Genomic DNA, 14,660 nt, shown 5'->3' on the forward strand with positions numbered 1-14,660 from the left:
GATGATATGTTATTTCCACTTCTTAGTAAGAGGCGTTATTGGAAGAGAGGATCAGGATAGTTTAGAGTTTGTATTAAGTAGGAAAAACAGAATATCTTATCTTACTCGCTTCCTAAATCTAATGGAAACACATTGGCTAAAGGATATTTGGTGTGATTTAGAAAAAGGAAGTTGACTAAACACAAACAGGGGATTTGGAAAGTTAGAAGTAGAGCTGGCTACTAGTGACACAAAGATAAAGCAATAGCTAAGAGGGTTGGTATATTAAATTAAGAAGGAAAATAGTAAGGAGAAGAGAAGTTAGTTTCACCTTTCAGAGTGATAGAACCAATACAAGTGTCACTTCCAACATCGTTTGTGGCTTTACACTGATATTCTCCAGTGTCAACAGCATCGACATTCAGGATGTGGATACTGGTAAGGTAGTTCTCAGACATTATCTTGTACTTCTTGCCGCTCCTAAGTTCTCTCTTGTCTTTATGCCAAGAAACTTGGAATGGGGGAGTGCCCTGAAGCTCACATTCAAGGTGAACATCAGCTCCTTTCAGTGTCTCAACAGGATGGGGCTTTTGGCGGAAAATGGGTGGTTCTAAAATAGGAGAAAAGGAAAATTAGGATGGATTCTGAAAGTATATAGTTAAAGGTAGGACTATGTTTTTGTTTCTTGCAGAATGAAGAAAACCTCACTTCCAGTTTTTTATCATATCCCTGAACAATTTGAAAACATCAATGGAGAGAATGGAGAAGACAACAGGAGAGGAGGGTGATGGGAAGACCACAAAGGCAGAGTGAGGTCTGACCTTTAACTTTCAAGGAAGTGCTGCTGCTTGCACTGCCTGCTGCGTTGCGGGCCTCGCACGTATAGTCTCCACTGTCTTCCACACTGAGATTGTGCATTTCCAACACTGCCACCGAGTCCACAAATGACATTCTGAACCTACTGCTCTCCTGGATCTCAGTCTCGTCTTTGTACCACAAAACTTTGATTTCTGGAGATCCTCCTATTTTGCATTCATATCTCATGGATTCATCCTGTTTCACAATTCGTGAAGATTCTAGCTTCTTAATGAACCTGGGTGGTTCTATGGAACCAAGGAAAAAGACAGAGTAAGAGAAGGAAAAGACGCATATAATTCAAAAGGGAGTCTCTGTTACCAAACTCTTTAGCTTCAGCAAACGAATTCATTTGGTACACCTCAAAGAAGAACAGTAAAATGGAACCTACATGGAAAATCCCTAAAACACAATGTTTATTTTTTGTAAGGACCCATGTCAAATATTATGGCGAAAGGAAAGAGGAAAAGGCAGTGGTCTCTGTTGGTCAATTGTCTTTCCAGTAAAAGAACCGCTTTTCTCTGGAAAAGCATAGAAGCCCTCTGAGATCCACAGGGAATCAGAGTTTGAGTACCGCCCCATGTGTGAACCAGTGGAGGACTATTTCTTAAGGCTGCCAAGATATTGGTTATGTGCTATGAAGAGCCACAGCAAAGTAGGTAAGGTACCTTAATATTTTTAATGTGCCATTATCTCCAATAGGTCTTAGACTGCTTAAACCTGCATACTTCACTTTTGAAGTGGTAGGAAAAAATGATAAAATATTCAGGCTTAGGCAGGTTAAAAACAATTAACCATATGTTATAGAAAACAGGTTGCTAGATCTAACTCTAGCTTAATTTCAAAGCATGTATAAGCTACGCCCCCTCATCTCTTAAAAATGCTCTAATGAGTTGGAACAGCAGGGCACTGAGTAAAGTATTTAGTTTCTGATGATAGCAGCCATGAGAGGCATGGATTGTCTTCCATAGTACAAGAAATTGATGTCTTTATTCCCCAGCTCCCTGAATTCCACTATTAAGAAAGCAGGTCTACTGAAAGAAAAAAGTTGACCTTATAATTAATTTAGATTCTTCTTGAAGGGATTGATAGTTTGGGGTTGCACTATGTCTTACAAGGAAAAAAATCCATTCATTTATTATTATGGAAAATGAGACATTTAACTTTCTTCTCCTATAATAATTTCTTTCAAACTGGGATTTTCTTACAATTATATGAATTTTTTGTCACTTTTTTCCTAGTTTCTACTTGTAGACTTTGAAAAGAGATTTTTCAGTTCATGTTTTTTCCATTTTATATTTTTAAAATAAAGAAAAATTTGTCCCCATTTAGAAGGCCCTTAACCCAGTTAATAATTTCCTTTCTTCTCCTTCTTTCATTCATTCATTCATTCATTTCTTCTTTCTTTCCTGTGCTAGGGCACACACGAGAGGTAGTTGCTCCCCAATGAGCTACGTTCCCCAGGTCCTATTACTAATTATTCTAAACATAGTTTTCAAGCAAACCCACCCCCTTATACTTTAAGACATGTAGAATGTAGAAAAGATCTTGTTCTCTATGGAGTACCTTGTACACCCAGCTGAGCAGAACAAGAGTCTTTTCCAGCGACATTGCTAGCATAGCAGGTATATTGCCCAGCATCGCCTTTGGCCACCTTGAGCACAGTCAGAGTGGCAGTATTTTCAACCAGAGTCATCTTATAGTTGCCTCCAGGGCGAATCTCTCGGTTATCCTTGGCCCAGGTGATTTTGATTGGTGCAGTTCCAGTGACATGGCATTTAAAAGAACCACTTTCTCCAAGAGCAAGATCTACTGATATGGGCTTTAGATCAAAGAAAGGAGGCACTTCGTGCTCTGAAAAGAATGAAGACCAACATAGTGATTTCAGTTACCATGCTCCAGACAAGGAGAAGAAGCCACATGGCACCCACCCCATGGTGACCTGAAGCAGGGAAGCTGCCTGGCAATGAAGAGGTTAGTGCGATGAGCCACCCACCTGAGAGAATGAGCTTGGCACTGGAGGAAGCAGTCCCAAGAGGATTAGAGGCTGAGCAATTGTACTGACCAACGTGGCTCTGGTCAGTTTGCAAAATCTGAAGAGTTGCTACATTATGAACAAAAGATGTTTGCAAATTAGAGTCATCTTTCAAAAGGACCCCGTCCTTGTACCAAGACACTTGAAGAGGTTCTGAACCGTTGATGCGACATTCAAATGCTATGGGGAAACCGAGAGTCTCATGGACATCTTTTAGTTTTCTTGCAAAGGAAGGCGGAAGCTTGCGCTCTGTAAAGAAGTTACAGAAGTTATTTACAACAGAGAAAACCTCTACGACATACTGATGCTAAGAGAGTGCATCTGTCACACACAGCAAGCGCTGTGAAAGGAAACCATCATCACCTTTGATAATGAGCACATTGGACGAAGCGACCGCCCCTACACTGTTCTCTGCCTTGCATGTGTACTCTCCCACGTCGCTGTGGTCCACTTTGTTGATGACCAAGGAGGCAACATTATTTTTGAATTGCATTTTATATGCAGGAGCTGATCGCAGCTTTGTGTGTTCTTTATACCAAGAAATTCTAATTTCTGGGGTTCCGTCCACTTTACACTGCAAAGTTATAGGTTCACCAATGGCTGCTTCCACATATTCCAGAGGTTCGATAAAATAAGGTGGTTCTAAGATACAAAGGATAGCAATCAATCGCTGCATCATACAAACCAAAAGAGTATGTTGTAAAAGAAGAAGGGGAATGATAAGAAGAGGTAACACACCTAAGACAGACACCAGAGCATCACAAATATCTTGCCCAGCCTCATTTTCTATGAGGCAACTGTATTGTGCATAATCCTCTACTGTGCTCTCAAGAATTTCCAGTATGGTAGATTTTTCTGTCATGGTAATACTGCAGTTCTGGGACTGTGAAAGAGCATATTCATTCTTTATCCAGGTCACTGAGATGGGAGGGGTGCCCGTGAACGTGGCCTCCAGAACTATGGGGCTTCCTGTCTCCACACTGAAATCTGCCAACCTCTTCACAAAAGTGGCTGGTTCTATAGGAGAAAACAGGAGGGTAAAGTCACACCTTTAAAGGAAGATGTAGGAGAATTTCAAAAGGTTACAGGAGTTGGAGAGAAGAGCAGACCTTTCACAAAAAGATGTGTGGTGCAGGAAGCGCTGCCGGCATCATTAGTCACCAGGCAGGAATAGTCTCCGCTTTGCAGCGGCTCCACCTCCAACAGCTCCAGCTCTGTGACGAAGCCTTCCAGGGAGATGGTGCACGACTCCCCTGACACCAGTTCTCTGCTGCCTTTAAACCACTGGATCTTCAAGGGAGGGGTGCCTCTGATGACACTGGTGAACGTGAGGCTCGTTCCAGGCAAAACTTCCACAGAATCAGGGGTTTGTTCAAAAGATGGAGGCTCTAGATATCCCAGGGGGAGGGGAAGATGAAGAGAACAAAAGCCAGGTGAGAAATGTGGCTGCTACTTAAGAAAAGGGGCGGAGACTAGGAATGAAGACCAAATAAAAGAGTCCCAGGCAAGGAAGGCCCTGAGGCAGGTGGAAGAGGCCCTGGAGCGCAGCAGCCCAGCCTGGTACACTGACCTTGGACAGTGAGGACCGCAGAGCACTCGTCGGAACCAGCGACGTTGGCGGCCACACAAGTGTATGTCCCCGTGTCAGAGGGGTCCAACAAGCTTAGGTTCAAAGTGCAGACGTTTTCTGAAAAGCTGGACTGACATTTGGGTCCACTAAGGATCTCATTTCCATCCTGAAACCAGCCGACTGAAATCGGGGCCGAGCCAGCGATTCGGCACTCCAAAACAGTCGAGCCGCCCAGGACCGCGCTGGTGTCCTTCAGCTTGCGAATGAAGGAAGGAGGCACGATGCGATCTATGTGGGGAAGGGTAGTTTTCCATTTAAAGAGAAGCGTTATATCTTCCTCCAATAAAAAGGGGTATATTTATTAAAATCTCATTCTACTTACCAGAAACATGAACAGATACAGTACAGTTGCTTTTGCCAACACTGTTTTTCACTTCAAAGCTATACAAGCCCTTGTCACTCATTTCTGCACATGGAATCTTAAGGGAAGCCACGTTTTTGACAAATGTAATGTGATGTTTGCTGTCTGCAGATAATTCTCTTCCATCTTTAAACCACTTGGCTGAAAGTTCTCGTGTTCCAGCCACTACACACTCCAGTGCAAAAGGATTTCCAGTGGTGACAGTCATGGGTTCTGGCTTCTCTATGATCCTGGCTGGTTCTAAAAGGAGAAGCATATTGTATAAAAAACAAAGTCAGCTTTCAAACAAAGCACTGCCAATGGATAAGAAGAACTCTTGCAGAAAGTGATCAGAAGTCAGTTAAATTTTTCACAGGTTGTCCTTTGCTACTCACCTAGCACAGTCAAGACTGCGGAACATTCTCTCTTTCCAGCATCGTTTTTGATTTGGCACACATATTTTCCAGAATTAGATGCTTCTGGGCTCACCAGCTGGAGGGTTGCAACATTATCGGTGAATGAAATTCGAATGTTTTCAGTCTCTCTGATGACTTCACCTTTGTCTTTCAGCCAGACAACAGAAATTGGCTGAAAGCCTTCCACGACAGCCCTTAACTCAACAGTGTCCCCAGTCAGGGTTGATGTGTCACTTAGCTTTTTCACGAACCGTGGAGGTTCTAATAAAAGAAATTCATGGATAGAAGGAAAAAAATGAAACTCACAGCCATATAAATTATTAGTCAAGCAAGAAGAGGTTAAAGGAAGAGGCATATATTTTTGTATCCAAGTATACAAACCTTTGAACTTGACACTGCAAACACATGTATCACTTCCCACCTCATTAGCAGCTTTGCAGTGATATTCTCCAAGGTCAGAGGCCTCGAGATTAAGGATATGAAGACTTGTATCAAAATTTTTTGAAGTGATTTTAAATTTCTTGCTGCTTCGAACTTGCTTTCGATCTTTAACCCACACCACTTCAAATGGGGGAGTTCCCGAGATCTCACACTGGAGAACCACATCAGAGCCTTGAAGGGCTCCTATTGGAGCAGGCTTCTGAGTGAAAACAGGAGGCGCTATCAGAAAAAAAGAGGATAAACGATGAGAACATGTGCTCACCAGAAAGAACAAAAATCCTAGATTCTCTACTTTCTCTACTTTCTCGAATCTAGAAATACTTCCTATGACTGTAGGATCATTAAGAATGATGGGTGTGACCAAATGACAATACAGCCTAACAGCAAGAAATACAGCAAGAAATGACAATTCATAAATACTAGCTTAAGAGTTGCAAGCACATAACCTTAACTAGCCTTTTTATTTTAGATCCCACTGCATTAAGAAGGAATCTAAGTCAGAGGAGAAGGAAGAAAGAAGCATCGTGGGCCTAACCTTTAACGGTCAGGGCTGTGCTGCAGCTCGCGTCTCCGACACCATTATGAGCTTCACAGATATAGTCCCCGCTGTCCTCAGCACTGGCCTCATTGATGGTAAGCAATGCCACAGAGTCAGTAAATGACATGTTGTATTTCCAACTTTCGTGAAGTTCACTGTCATTTCGGAACCATGAAACTTTGATTTCTGGGGAACCACTTATTTTGCATTCCAGGTGGATGGATTCTCCCTGCTTGGCAACTTTGGAGGCTTCTAATTTCTTAACAAACTTTGGAGGTTCTAGTAAACCAAAGGAAAAAGTCAGTAAGGGATAGTCACATATTAAAATAGCTTATCTTTGTAGTTGAAGATCCTGTCAGTTCATATTTAAATTGGTTTATCATTAAGAATATACTTTCTAATATATTGTGATAAAAATTATCTTTTCTTCTGAATAAATGTTTAGTGTTTTAATATAGAATTTAGTTGACTCATTGTAGACTGGATAATATAAACTAAAGCATGCTCATTAATACATTATAGACACATTTGATCAACATTTAGTAATGATAAACAAGAGTATTATATAACAGAAAAGAATGAGAAGGGGGAGTGGTTGGTTGAAACAACATTTAACAAAATTTAATGAAACAATACTCTATACTAAGATTACACTCATAAATACAATAAAAGAACAATATAAAGAGAAAACAGAACTTTGGCTGTTTTGTTGCTTCCTGCACTGACATACAAATTCTGACATGATCAATTAGTTTATCTCAAACATTTAAAAACTGAGGAAACTTTTAGAAAACACTTATGGAAGTATGGAAAAGAATTCATATTAATAAATGCCATGAAATGATACCTTTTACACTGAGCTGAGCTGAACACATGTCTTTGCCAACATCATTGGTTGCCTGACAAGTATATTGACCAGTGTCCCCTTTGCCTACTTTAAGAATTCTCAGGTGGGGAGTGTTGCCCACACAAGTGATTGTATAGTTTCCTCCAGGACGAATCTCTTTGTTATCTTTGGACCAAGTGATTCGCATTGGTTGAGCACCAGTAACGTGACACTCAAAATCAGCACTTTCTCCAGCAATCACATCTATAGATACAGGCTTGATGTCAAAGAAGGGAGATTTCTTCGGTTCTAGAAGATGAGAAGAAAAAGTAATGTGTATTGTTTTGCTTCTTTCTGTTTACCATTTCTACCTGGACAATGAAATAAGTCATGGTTTGCAGACAGAAAGAGCAATGTGGAAACAAACCTCTGGCTGTCAGTCTAGCACTAGAAGATGCTGTTCCAAGTGGATTGGAAGCTGAGCAGGAATATTGGCCAGAGTGACTCAAATCAGTTTGCAAAATCTTTAAAGTTGCCACATTATCTACAAGGGATGTCTGTAGATTTTCATCATCTCTTAAAAGCACCCCGTCTCTGTACCAGCACACTTGGATGGGTGAGGAGCCATTTAGACGGCACGTGAGTGTAACAGGTAACCCAACGGTTTGTTCGATGTCCTTTAGTTGTCTTGCAAAAGAAGGTGGGAGCTGGCGCTCTATAGGAAGACAAGTGATACTTGACTTGTTAGTGGCTGAAATGGAAAATTTCCCATAAAGATCAAAGAATTACAATAAGGGAACAGAAAGAAATTTCTTATTATTTAAAATAATATCATCACCTTGAATTCTAAAGACAGTCTTGGAAGAAGCAGTTCCTATACTATTTTCTGCTATACAGGTGTACTCTCCACTGTCATTGATGTCTACTTTATTAAAAACAAGTGTGGCCACATTGTTTGTAAAGTAGGTCCTGTATTCAGGAGTTGACCGTAATTTGGTGTCTCCTTTGTACCAGGACACTGTAATTTCCGGTGTCCCCGCAACTTGGCATTGCAAAGAAACTGTATCTCCAACTGCTGCCTCCAGAGGTTCCAGTTCCGTAACAAAATAAGGTGGTTCTAAAGAAGAAAGGCTCACAATCACCACATGGAATTAAAGAAAAGTCAAGCAAACCATGCTTCATGTTACATGTTAGGTGAATACAAACTATTTAAGAGAGGAAAGAACAACACACCTAATGTAGATATGAGAGCATCACAGACATCCCTTCCTGCCTCATTTTCAATCTCACAGGAATAGTGTCCTGCATCTCTTTTTGTGCTATTCAAAATTTCCAGGATGCACGTTTTCTCTGTTGTGACTATGCTGCATCTCTCAGATGGAGTTATGTTGAAACCATCCTTTTTCCAGGTGACTGAAATAGGCAGCGTTCCACTGTAGGTGCCCTCCAGAATTATGGACCTCCCTGGTTCTACAGAGTGATGGCTTAATTTCTTCACAAATACAGCTGGTTCTGGTCAGTGACAAAACACAGCAGTTAAACACATACACACACACCAACCCCAAAGATGTCTGAATATGGAGAACAAGAAGAATGAATGCACTCGAGCAAACCTTTTACAAAGAGACGTGTAGTACAGGAGGTTTGGCCAGCATTGTTAGAAACCACACACGTATATTCCCCACTCTGAGATATGTCAATGTTAAACAACTCCAGCTCCGCCACGGTGTCTTCAAAATAGATGTTGCACCTGTCTCCTTTCACCAGTTCTCTGGCTCCTCTGAACCAGCCCACCTTGAATGGAGGGGTTCCTCTGATAACACTTGTGAAGGTTACATTTTTGCCTGGCAGTACTTCCAAAGGTTCAGGTTCTTTTACAAAAGAGGGTGGTTCTGCATAGACATGGAAAACAGAAGGTTCCATAAGCCTTGACTTTAGTTGCAACTTTGAGCAAAAAATGAGTGCTTTTGAATGTGTGTCAAACTGGAAATGCACCCAAAAAGGAAATTTTAAGAATTTCCTTACCAAGTTGACTATTTAACACTGACCTTGTACAGTCAACAATGCACGACATTCATCGGACCCAGCGACATTAGCAGCCACACAGGTGTAATTGCCCATATCTGATGAGTCCAGAGAATTCAACTGCAGTGTGCAGACATTATCTGAGAATGTGGTTTGGTATTTTGCTCCACTGACAATCTTTGTTTTCTCATGAAACCAGGCAACAGAGATAGGGGATGACCCAGCTACTTTGCATTCCAAAATGCAAGAGGTACCCAGGACCCCACCGGTATCTCTCAGTCTTCGTATGAAAGAGGGAGGAACCATTCGGTCTGCATGAGGAAAGGCAAGAGACTCATCATGTTTGAAAGAGATATGAAAGAAGGAAAACTTGTAACAGGAATTTGCACATGCAACTGGAGAAAGACACCAAAACTAACCTGAAACATCAACCACAGCCATGCAGCTGCTCTTTCCCACATTGTTTTGAACCTGAAAAGTGTAAGTGCCCGCATCTTGCCTTTCAATGGAGACAATCTTTAAGGAAGAGATTTTGTTGTAAAAACTAAATTTATGCTTTTGGCTGCTGGTCAACAGCTTTCCGTCCTTGTACCATTCAACAGACAGCTCGGGAGTGCCGGCCACCTTACACTCCAGGGTGCATGTTTCTCCTACAGTCACTGTCATCGGTCCTGCCTTCTCAACAATGACTGCAGGCTCTGAAACACAACATGACATGAATATGTCAGGCTCTGGATCTTTACTGTACGTCTACTATCAGATTCACTAAGATTGTTTTCCTAGTGAGCTGGTCATGCTAAGCTTCTCTGTCTTGACTTTAAGATGCGATTCCATAATTACTTATAGTCATAAAATTACAGCAGTTATTAAGAAATATGCTTGTCTTCTAGTCAACTCCAAAACAATTTAGACAATGTGTGTTGCTTTACATTTGACCTTCTTTAGAGCAGAGGCTACCTGCTGTTCTGAATTACTTGGTATTTTTGCTGTACTTTAAGGTGCAAAAGATTTATCTGAAGAATCACTAAATTGAAATTTAATATGCCCAAAGTTGAAAGTGCAACTCTTTCCTATCAAACATTAATCCTTGGAGTTCTTGTCAGCTTTCATGACTACAAAAACTAAAATTTCCTAGTAGCACACGCTGGACTCTCAATTGCTTCATGCTTAAACAAAAGATGATTGAGATTTGTATTTGTTCATTCATCCAAAAATGTAGTATATGCCCATAGATGGGTAGCTTTTGTTAAAATCACAGAAACAGAGAAGAGTATTTGGAAGATCAACTAGGTCTTTCCCTTAACCTTCCAAGTAGGTTAGGACTGATGTAGTTGTAGAAGAAAATAAGAAAAAGAGATTCTGTGTGTATGTCATTCCAACATTTGGCACGTTTCTATCAGGGGACTGTGATACCAACCTAAGACCGTCAGTGTGGCCATGTTCTCCCTAATTCCACCGTCATTCTTGATTTGGCAGATATACTTCCCAGCATTAGCTGGCTCTGCTTTTGCAAACTGCAGAGTCACAACATTTTCCACAAATGTAATTCTGATGTTTTCACTCTCTCTAATCACTTCTTTCTCTTTAAGCCACTGGACAGAAATTGGCTGGGCACCTTCAATGGATGCTTGTAATTCAGCGGGTTCGCCAGCTACAACAGTGAGGCTGTTCAGTTTGGAAACAAATCTTGGAGGTTCTGAACAGGAAAAGATGGATGGACATTGTTTGAAGATTGTCCAGACAATGGAAGAGAAAAAAATCTGCACATTTCTGACATTTATGCTATGTGCAAGAAATATGCTTACCTTTCAACTTTATAGTACAAATGCAAGTATCACTTCCCACTTCATTCTGTGCTTTACAGTGGTATTCGCCGATGTCTGAAGATTCCACATTGAGAATATGAATACTTGCATGGAAGTTTTTAGATGCAATCTTGTATTTCTTGCTGCTTCTGAGTTGCCGCTTGTCTTTGTACCATACCACCTCAAATGGTGGTGTTCCCGAAAGTTCACATTCAAGACTAACTTCAGTATTTTTAAGGGTTTCTACTACAGGAGGGAAGCTGCTAAAAACAGGTGGTTCTGTAAAAAACAAGAATGTCTCATGAACTGGGCTATTTAATTTAATGGAATAAGAGATTTTTTTTGGCTTTGTTTTAAAACTGGAAGAAAGGTTTAAGACACTATGACAGTAAGTACAGTAGTGTCCAGTGCTATTACTATGAAGGAAAAACAGCCTCAAAGAGGCCATCAACCATTATAAGACAGATAGGTAAAGAACCCATATAAATCCTAGATGTCATGGTTGAGCAAGTTCAACGTTCTGTCTACTCTATCTTACTAATGTGTCTTGGACTACAAAGATTGATAGAAAATTTGCAAAAACCTCTCCTAATAAGTATGATTTGAATGAGATCTGAAATTCTGACCAGGGAATTAAGTTTTTCAAATGTGCTTTGCAACTAAGCTATCTGGGGTCACCACAACAGCTGTAATCTAAATCTTTCCTTTCAAAAACTGGTTAATGTAATAATTGCCTTACAACATGACAAACTTGGGCTTTGTGCCAAAAATACTGGCAAATGGCAGCAGAAAATAGTAGTGCTATTTGCACCAAAGTATAGTCATGTTTTTAAAGATAAGAACTGATTCTTGAGAAAGAAGGAAAAAAATTGTGGTCCTTTGTAAAATGTTAGAACCTTTCACGTTGCGTATATGTAGTAAGTATTCTTTGTTATTATGATACAGATTATTGTGAGGATAATAATACATTTTAAAGCTGATTGAAAGCAAAAGACTAATTTAAAAATGCCTATTTATTTTTGGGTGCATTTCCAAAACATCAGATTTTATGCTTGGCCCATGTGTTGAGGTAATAAAAATCAAGGCATTGGAACAACAAGAAAAATATCTCAAAATCACTAGCTATAGGTTAAGTCCAGCTTAATAAGAAATAACATCTAAAAAGAGAAATAATACTAGCTCAGAAAACTATTCTGTGATCTGAAATGGAAACTAAAGTAGCAGTAAAGGATAAGGAACTCTGATTCTCAGGGAAGAGGAAGGTGCATTTCAATTAATGAAGAACATAAGAATGAGATTTCTACCTTTTACTATAACCTTGGTACTGCAGCTTGTGCTGCCAGCAGGATTCTGAGCCTCACAAATGAAATCTCCACTGTCCTCAGTACCAAGATTGTTCATCTGCAGGACAGCCACAGAATCGATGAAAGTCATTCGGTATTTATCACTGACTGGGAGTTCATGTTCATTTCTGTACCACACAACTCTGATTTCTGGAGATCCAATTATCTTGCATTCAAGTCGTGTGGAGTCACCTGCTTTCACTACCTTGGATGCTTCTAGTTTCTTCACAAACTTGGGTGGTTCTAGAGAGTCAGGAAAGAGAAGATGAGGAAACAGAAATGAATAACAAAAGGTAGTACATCAGAACGAGAAAAATATGAGCAATGTCTGACAAGTAGAGTCTACTGTGTTAGAAAGATGCATTACAACAGAAGACAGAAAGAACCAGTGCCACAGGTCACACAGAAACATAAAACAACCAAACCTGCATACCTGTCACAAGCAACATTGTAGTACAAGAGTCGCTACCAACATCGTTGGTAACTTGGCAAGTATATTGTCCAGTCTTGGAAGCATCCACTGAGTAGAGATTTAAGAAGCTAGTTGACCCTTCCAAGCCAATGAAACATTTAGGTCCAGAGACAAGTTCCACATCCTCCTTAAACCACTTTATTTTAAATGGTGGTGTTCCTTTGAGCACTGCCTTAAATTCCACTGTAGAATCAGGTACAGCTTGTTGGCGGTCAGGTTTCACTAGGAAGCTTGGTGGTTCTACAGATTTTAAGAGAGATATATTTAATTCTATTCTTTGTAGTTGAATTATTTTGAGAGTTGTATGGATATATAAGAAAACACTAATGGAAAAAAAGGTAATGGCTGAGTATTTCTTGAACCCAATGAATATATATCTAAATAAACAGAATTATTGAGACTTTAGCTCTAAAGGATACAAGGGTAAGAGTAATACATTTTTGAGGCACTCACAAAGAAGAAATAAGAAGTAAAGAAATTCTAACCTTTCACAGTCAGGATGCCACTGCAGGCATCATCTCCTGCTACATTTGACACCTTGCATGTGTAGTTTGCGGTATCTTCTAATTCCAAATTATTAACTTCCAGAGACACAGTGTTCTCATGACACACAAGCCTGTATTTTGCACTTGTAGAGATTTCTTTTCCATCTTTGAACCACTGAGCACTGATAGGAAGAGACCCAGAAACTTTGCACTCCATATGAATAGAAGAGCCCAGCATTTTATCCATTTTAGTTAATTTTTTGATGAATGATGGAGGAATATTTTCATCTGTCCAATGCAAACAGCAAAACACATCCATTAATCTGTTGCTATTTTCTTACAGAGGACCTAACATATGGGAATCTGATGGGGCAAAGATACACACCTAACACTCTCAGGTAGGCATCACAGCTGCTGCTTCCAAAGTCATTTTCCACCTTGAAAGTATACTGACCACTGTCTTGCTTCATTACTGACTGAATCCTGAAACTAGCCACATTATTTTCAAAACTCATTGAAAAATATCGACTGGGTACAATTTGTTTGCCATCTTTAAGCCATTTCACTTTGAGTTCTGGAGTTCCACCCACAACACACTCCAAGGTCACTGGATCTTTCTCGGTGACATCAACCGACTTAGCTTTCTCTATAATTTGAGCAGGTTCTGGGAGAAGAATGGAAATGTGGATGAGTTACACTGATAATTCTACCAGAACTAAAATGTGCTTATGAATTCATCTTCATGTCCACAGACTAATGTTGGAAGGGACTAGCTCACACACCTTGCACTAAGAGGAAAGCAAAACACCTCTCCACTCCCGACTCATTTTTGGCTTGACACGTGTATCTCCCACTGCGTCCACTGTCCACACTTCTGACTTGCAGTGTGGCTACGTTGTTCACAAATGAGACACGGACGTTGTCATCTTCATCAAGAATCTGATCATCCTTCAGCCAACTTATAGAAATGGGGGGCGAGCCTGCCACAGCACTCTGAAAGGTGGCAGAACTCTTCAAGACAGTGGTGACATTTTCTATCTTCTTGATGAACGATGGTGGTTCTGTGATTAATAAGAGTGTGCAAAAAGAGGCATATTTTTAGGCCTACTCATCATCACAAAAGAAAAGAGCATTCAGAGCTTTTACTTGGCAGCCTGCTTGTGGTGTAGAACTGACCTTTCAGGGAAACTCTAGCATTGCAGGAGCAGCTGCCTCCTTCGTTGGCCACAATGCACTGATATTCACCAGTGTCTGAAGGGTCACACTTGGTTATATGGAGGCTAAACACCGATACTCTGTCACTCAGTGTATACTTTTTGCCACTTCGAATTTCCTTGTTATCCTTCAGCCAAGTGACTTCAAATGGAGATGTTCCTGTAACTTCACACTCCAGCTCTACGTCACTCTCTTTCACTACTTCCACAGGCTTCAGCTCCCTGAGAAAGCTGGGAGGTTCTAAAGATGTGAAAG

The 14,660-nt window shown here is 40.5% G+C and overlaps 1 protein-coding gene across 18 annotated transcripts in view; it reads right to left on the reverse strand.

Annotated features, from left to right (window-relative positions):
* Nucleotides 1–14,660, reverse strand: part of Ttn (titin) — a 274,910-nt gene that overhangs the window by 176,984 nt on the left and 83,266 nt on the right. For all 18 annotated transcript variants that reach the window (XM_087196546.1, XM_087196551.1, XM_087196550.1 and 15 more), the window contains exons 61-87: nucleotides 14,367–14,645; nucleotides 13,973–14,251; nucleotides 13,576–13,854; nucleotides 13,191–13,478; nucleotides 12,667–12,945; nucleotides 12,195–12,476; nucleotides 10,891–11,169; nucleotides 10,503–10,781; nucleotides 9,505–9,783; nucleotides 9,109–9,396; nucleotides 8,674–8,952; nucleotides 8,294–8,572; nucleotides 7,899–8,177; nucleotides 7,488–7,775; nucleotides 7,082–7,369; nucleotides 6,232–6,513; nucleotides 5,637–5,915; nucleotides 5,235–5,516; nucleotides 4,822–5,100; nucleotides 4,440–4,727; nucleotides 3,979–4,257; nucleotides 3,608–3,886; nucleotides 3,233–3,511; nucleotides 2,831–3,118; nucleotides 2,401–2,688; nucleotides 801–1,082; nucleotides 311–589 (exon numbers count right to left, since the gene is read on the reverse strand). In XM_087196546.1, coding sequence (XP_087052672.1) covers nucleotides 311–589; nucleotides 801–1,082; nucleotides 2,401–2,688; nucleotides 2,831–3,118; nucleotides 3,233–3,511; nucleotides 3,608–3,886; nucleotides 3,979–4,257; nucleotides 4,440–4,727; nucleotides 4,822–5,100; nucleotides 5,235–5,516; nucleotides 5,637–5,915; nucleotides 6,232–6,513; nucleotides 7,082–7,369; nucleotides 7,488–7,775; nucleotides 7,899–8,177; nucleotides 8,294–8,572; nucleotides 8,674–8,952; nucleotides 9,109–9,396; nucleotides 9,505–9,783; nucleotides 10,503–10,781; nucleotides 10,891–11,169; nucleotides 12,195–12,476; nucleotides 12,667–12,945; nucleotides 13,191–13,478; nucleotides 13,576–13,854; nucleotides 13,973–14,251; nucleotides 14,367–14,645 — 7,608 coding nt within the window. The remainder of the gene's footprint in view (nucleotides 1–310; nucleotides 590–800; nucleotides 1,083–2,400; nucleotides 2,689–2,830; nucleotides 3,119–3,232; nucleotides 3,512–3,607; nucleotides 3,887–3,978; nucleotides 4,258–4,439; nucleotides 4,728–4,821; nucleotides 5,101–5,234; nucleotides 5,517–5,636; nucleotides 5,916–6,231; nucleotides 6,514–7,081; nucleotides 7,370–7,487; nucleotides 7,776–7,898; nucleotides 8,178–8,293; nucleotides 8,573–8,673; nucleotides 8,953–9,108; nucleotides 9,397–9,504; nucleotides 9,784–10,502; nucleotides 10,782–10,890; nucleotides 11,170–12,194; nucleotides 12,477–12,666; nucleotides 12,946–13,190; nucleotides 13,479–13,575; nucleotides 13,855–13,972; nucleotides 14,252–14,366; nucleotides 14,646–14,660) is intronic.

The sequence above is a fragment of the Heterocephalus glaber genome, unplaced genomic scaffold (assembly GCF_053883595.1).
Source record: "Heterocephalus glaber isolate CG9 unplaced genomic scaffold, H.glaber_assembly_v1.0 deba00000347, whole genome shotgun sequence".
In the NCBI taxonomy this organism is placed as follows: Eukaryota; Metazoa; Chordata; class Mammalia; order Rodentia; family Bathyergidae; genus Heterocephalus; species Heterocephalus glaber.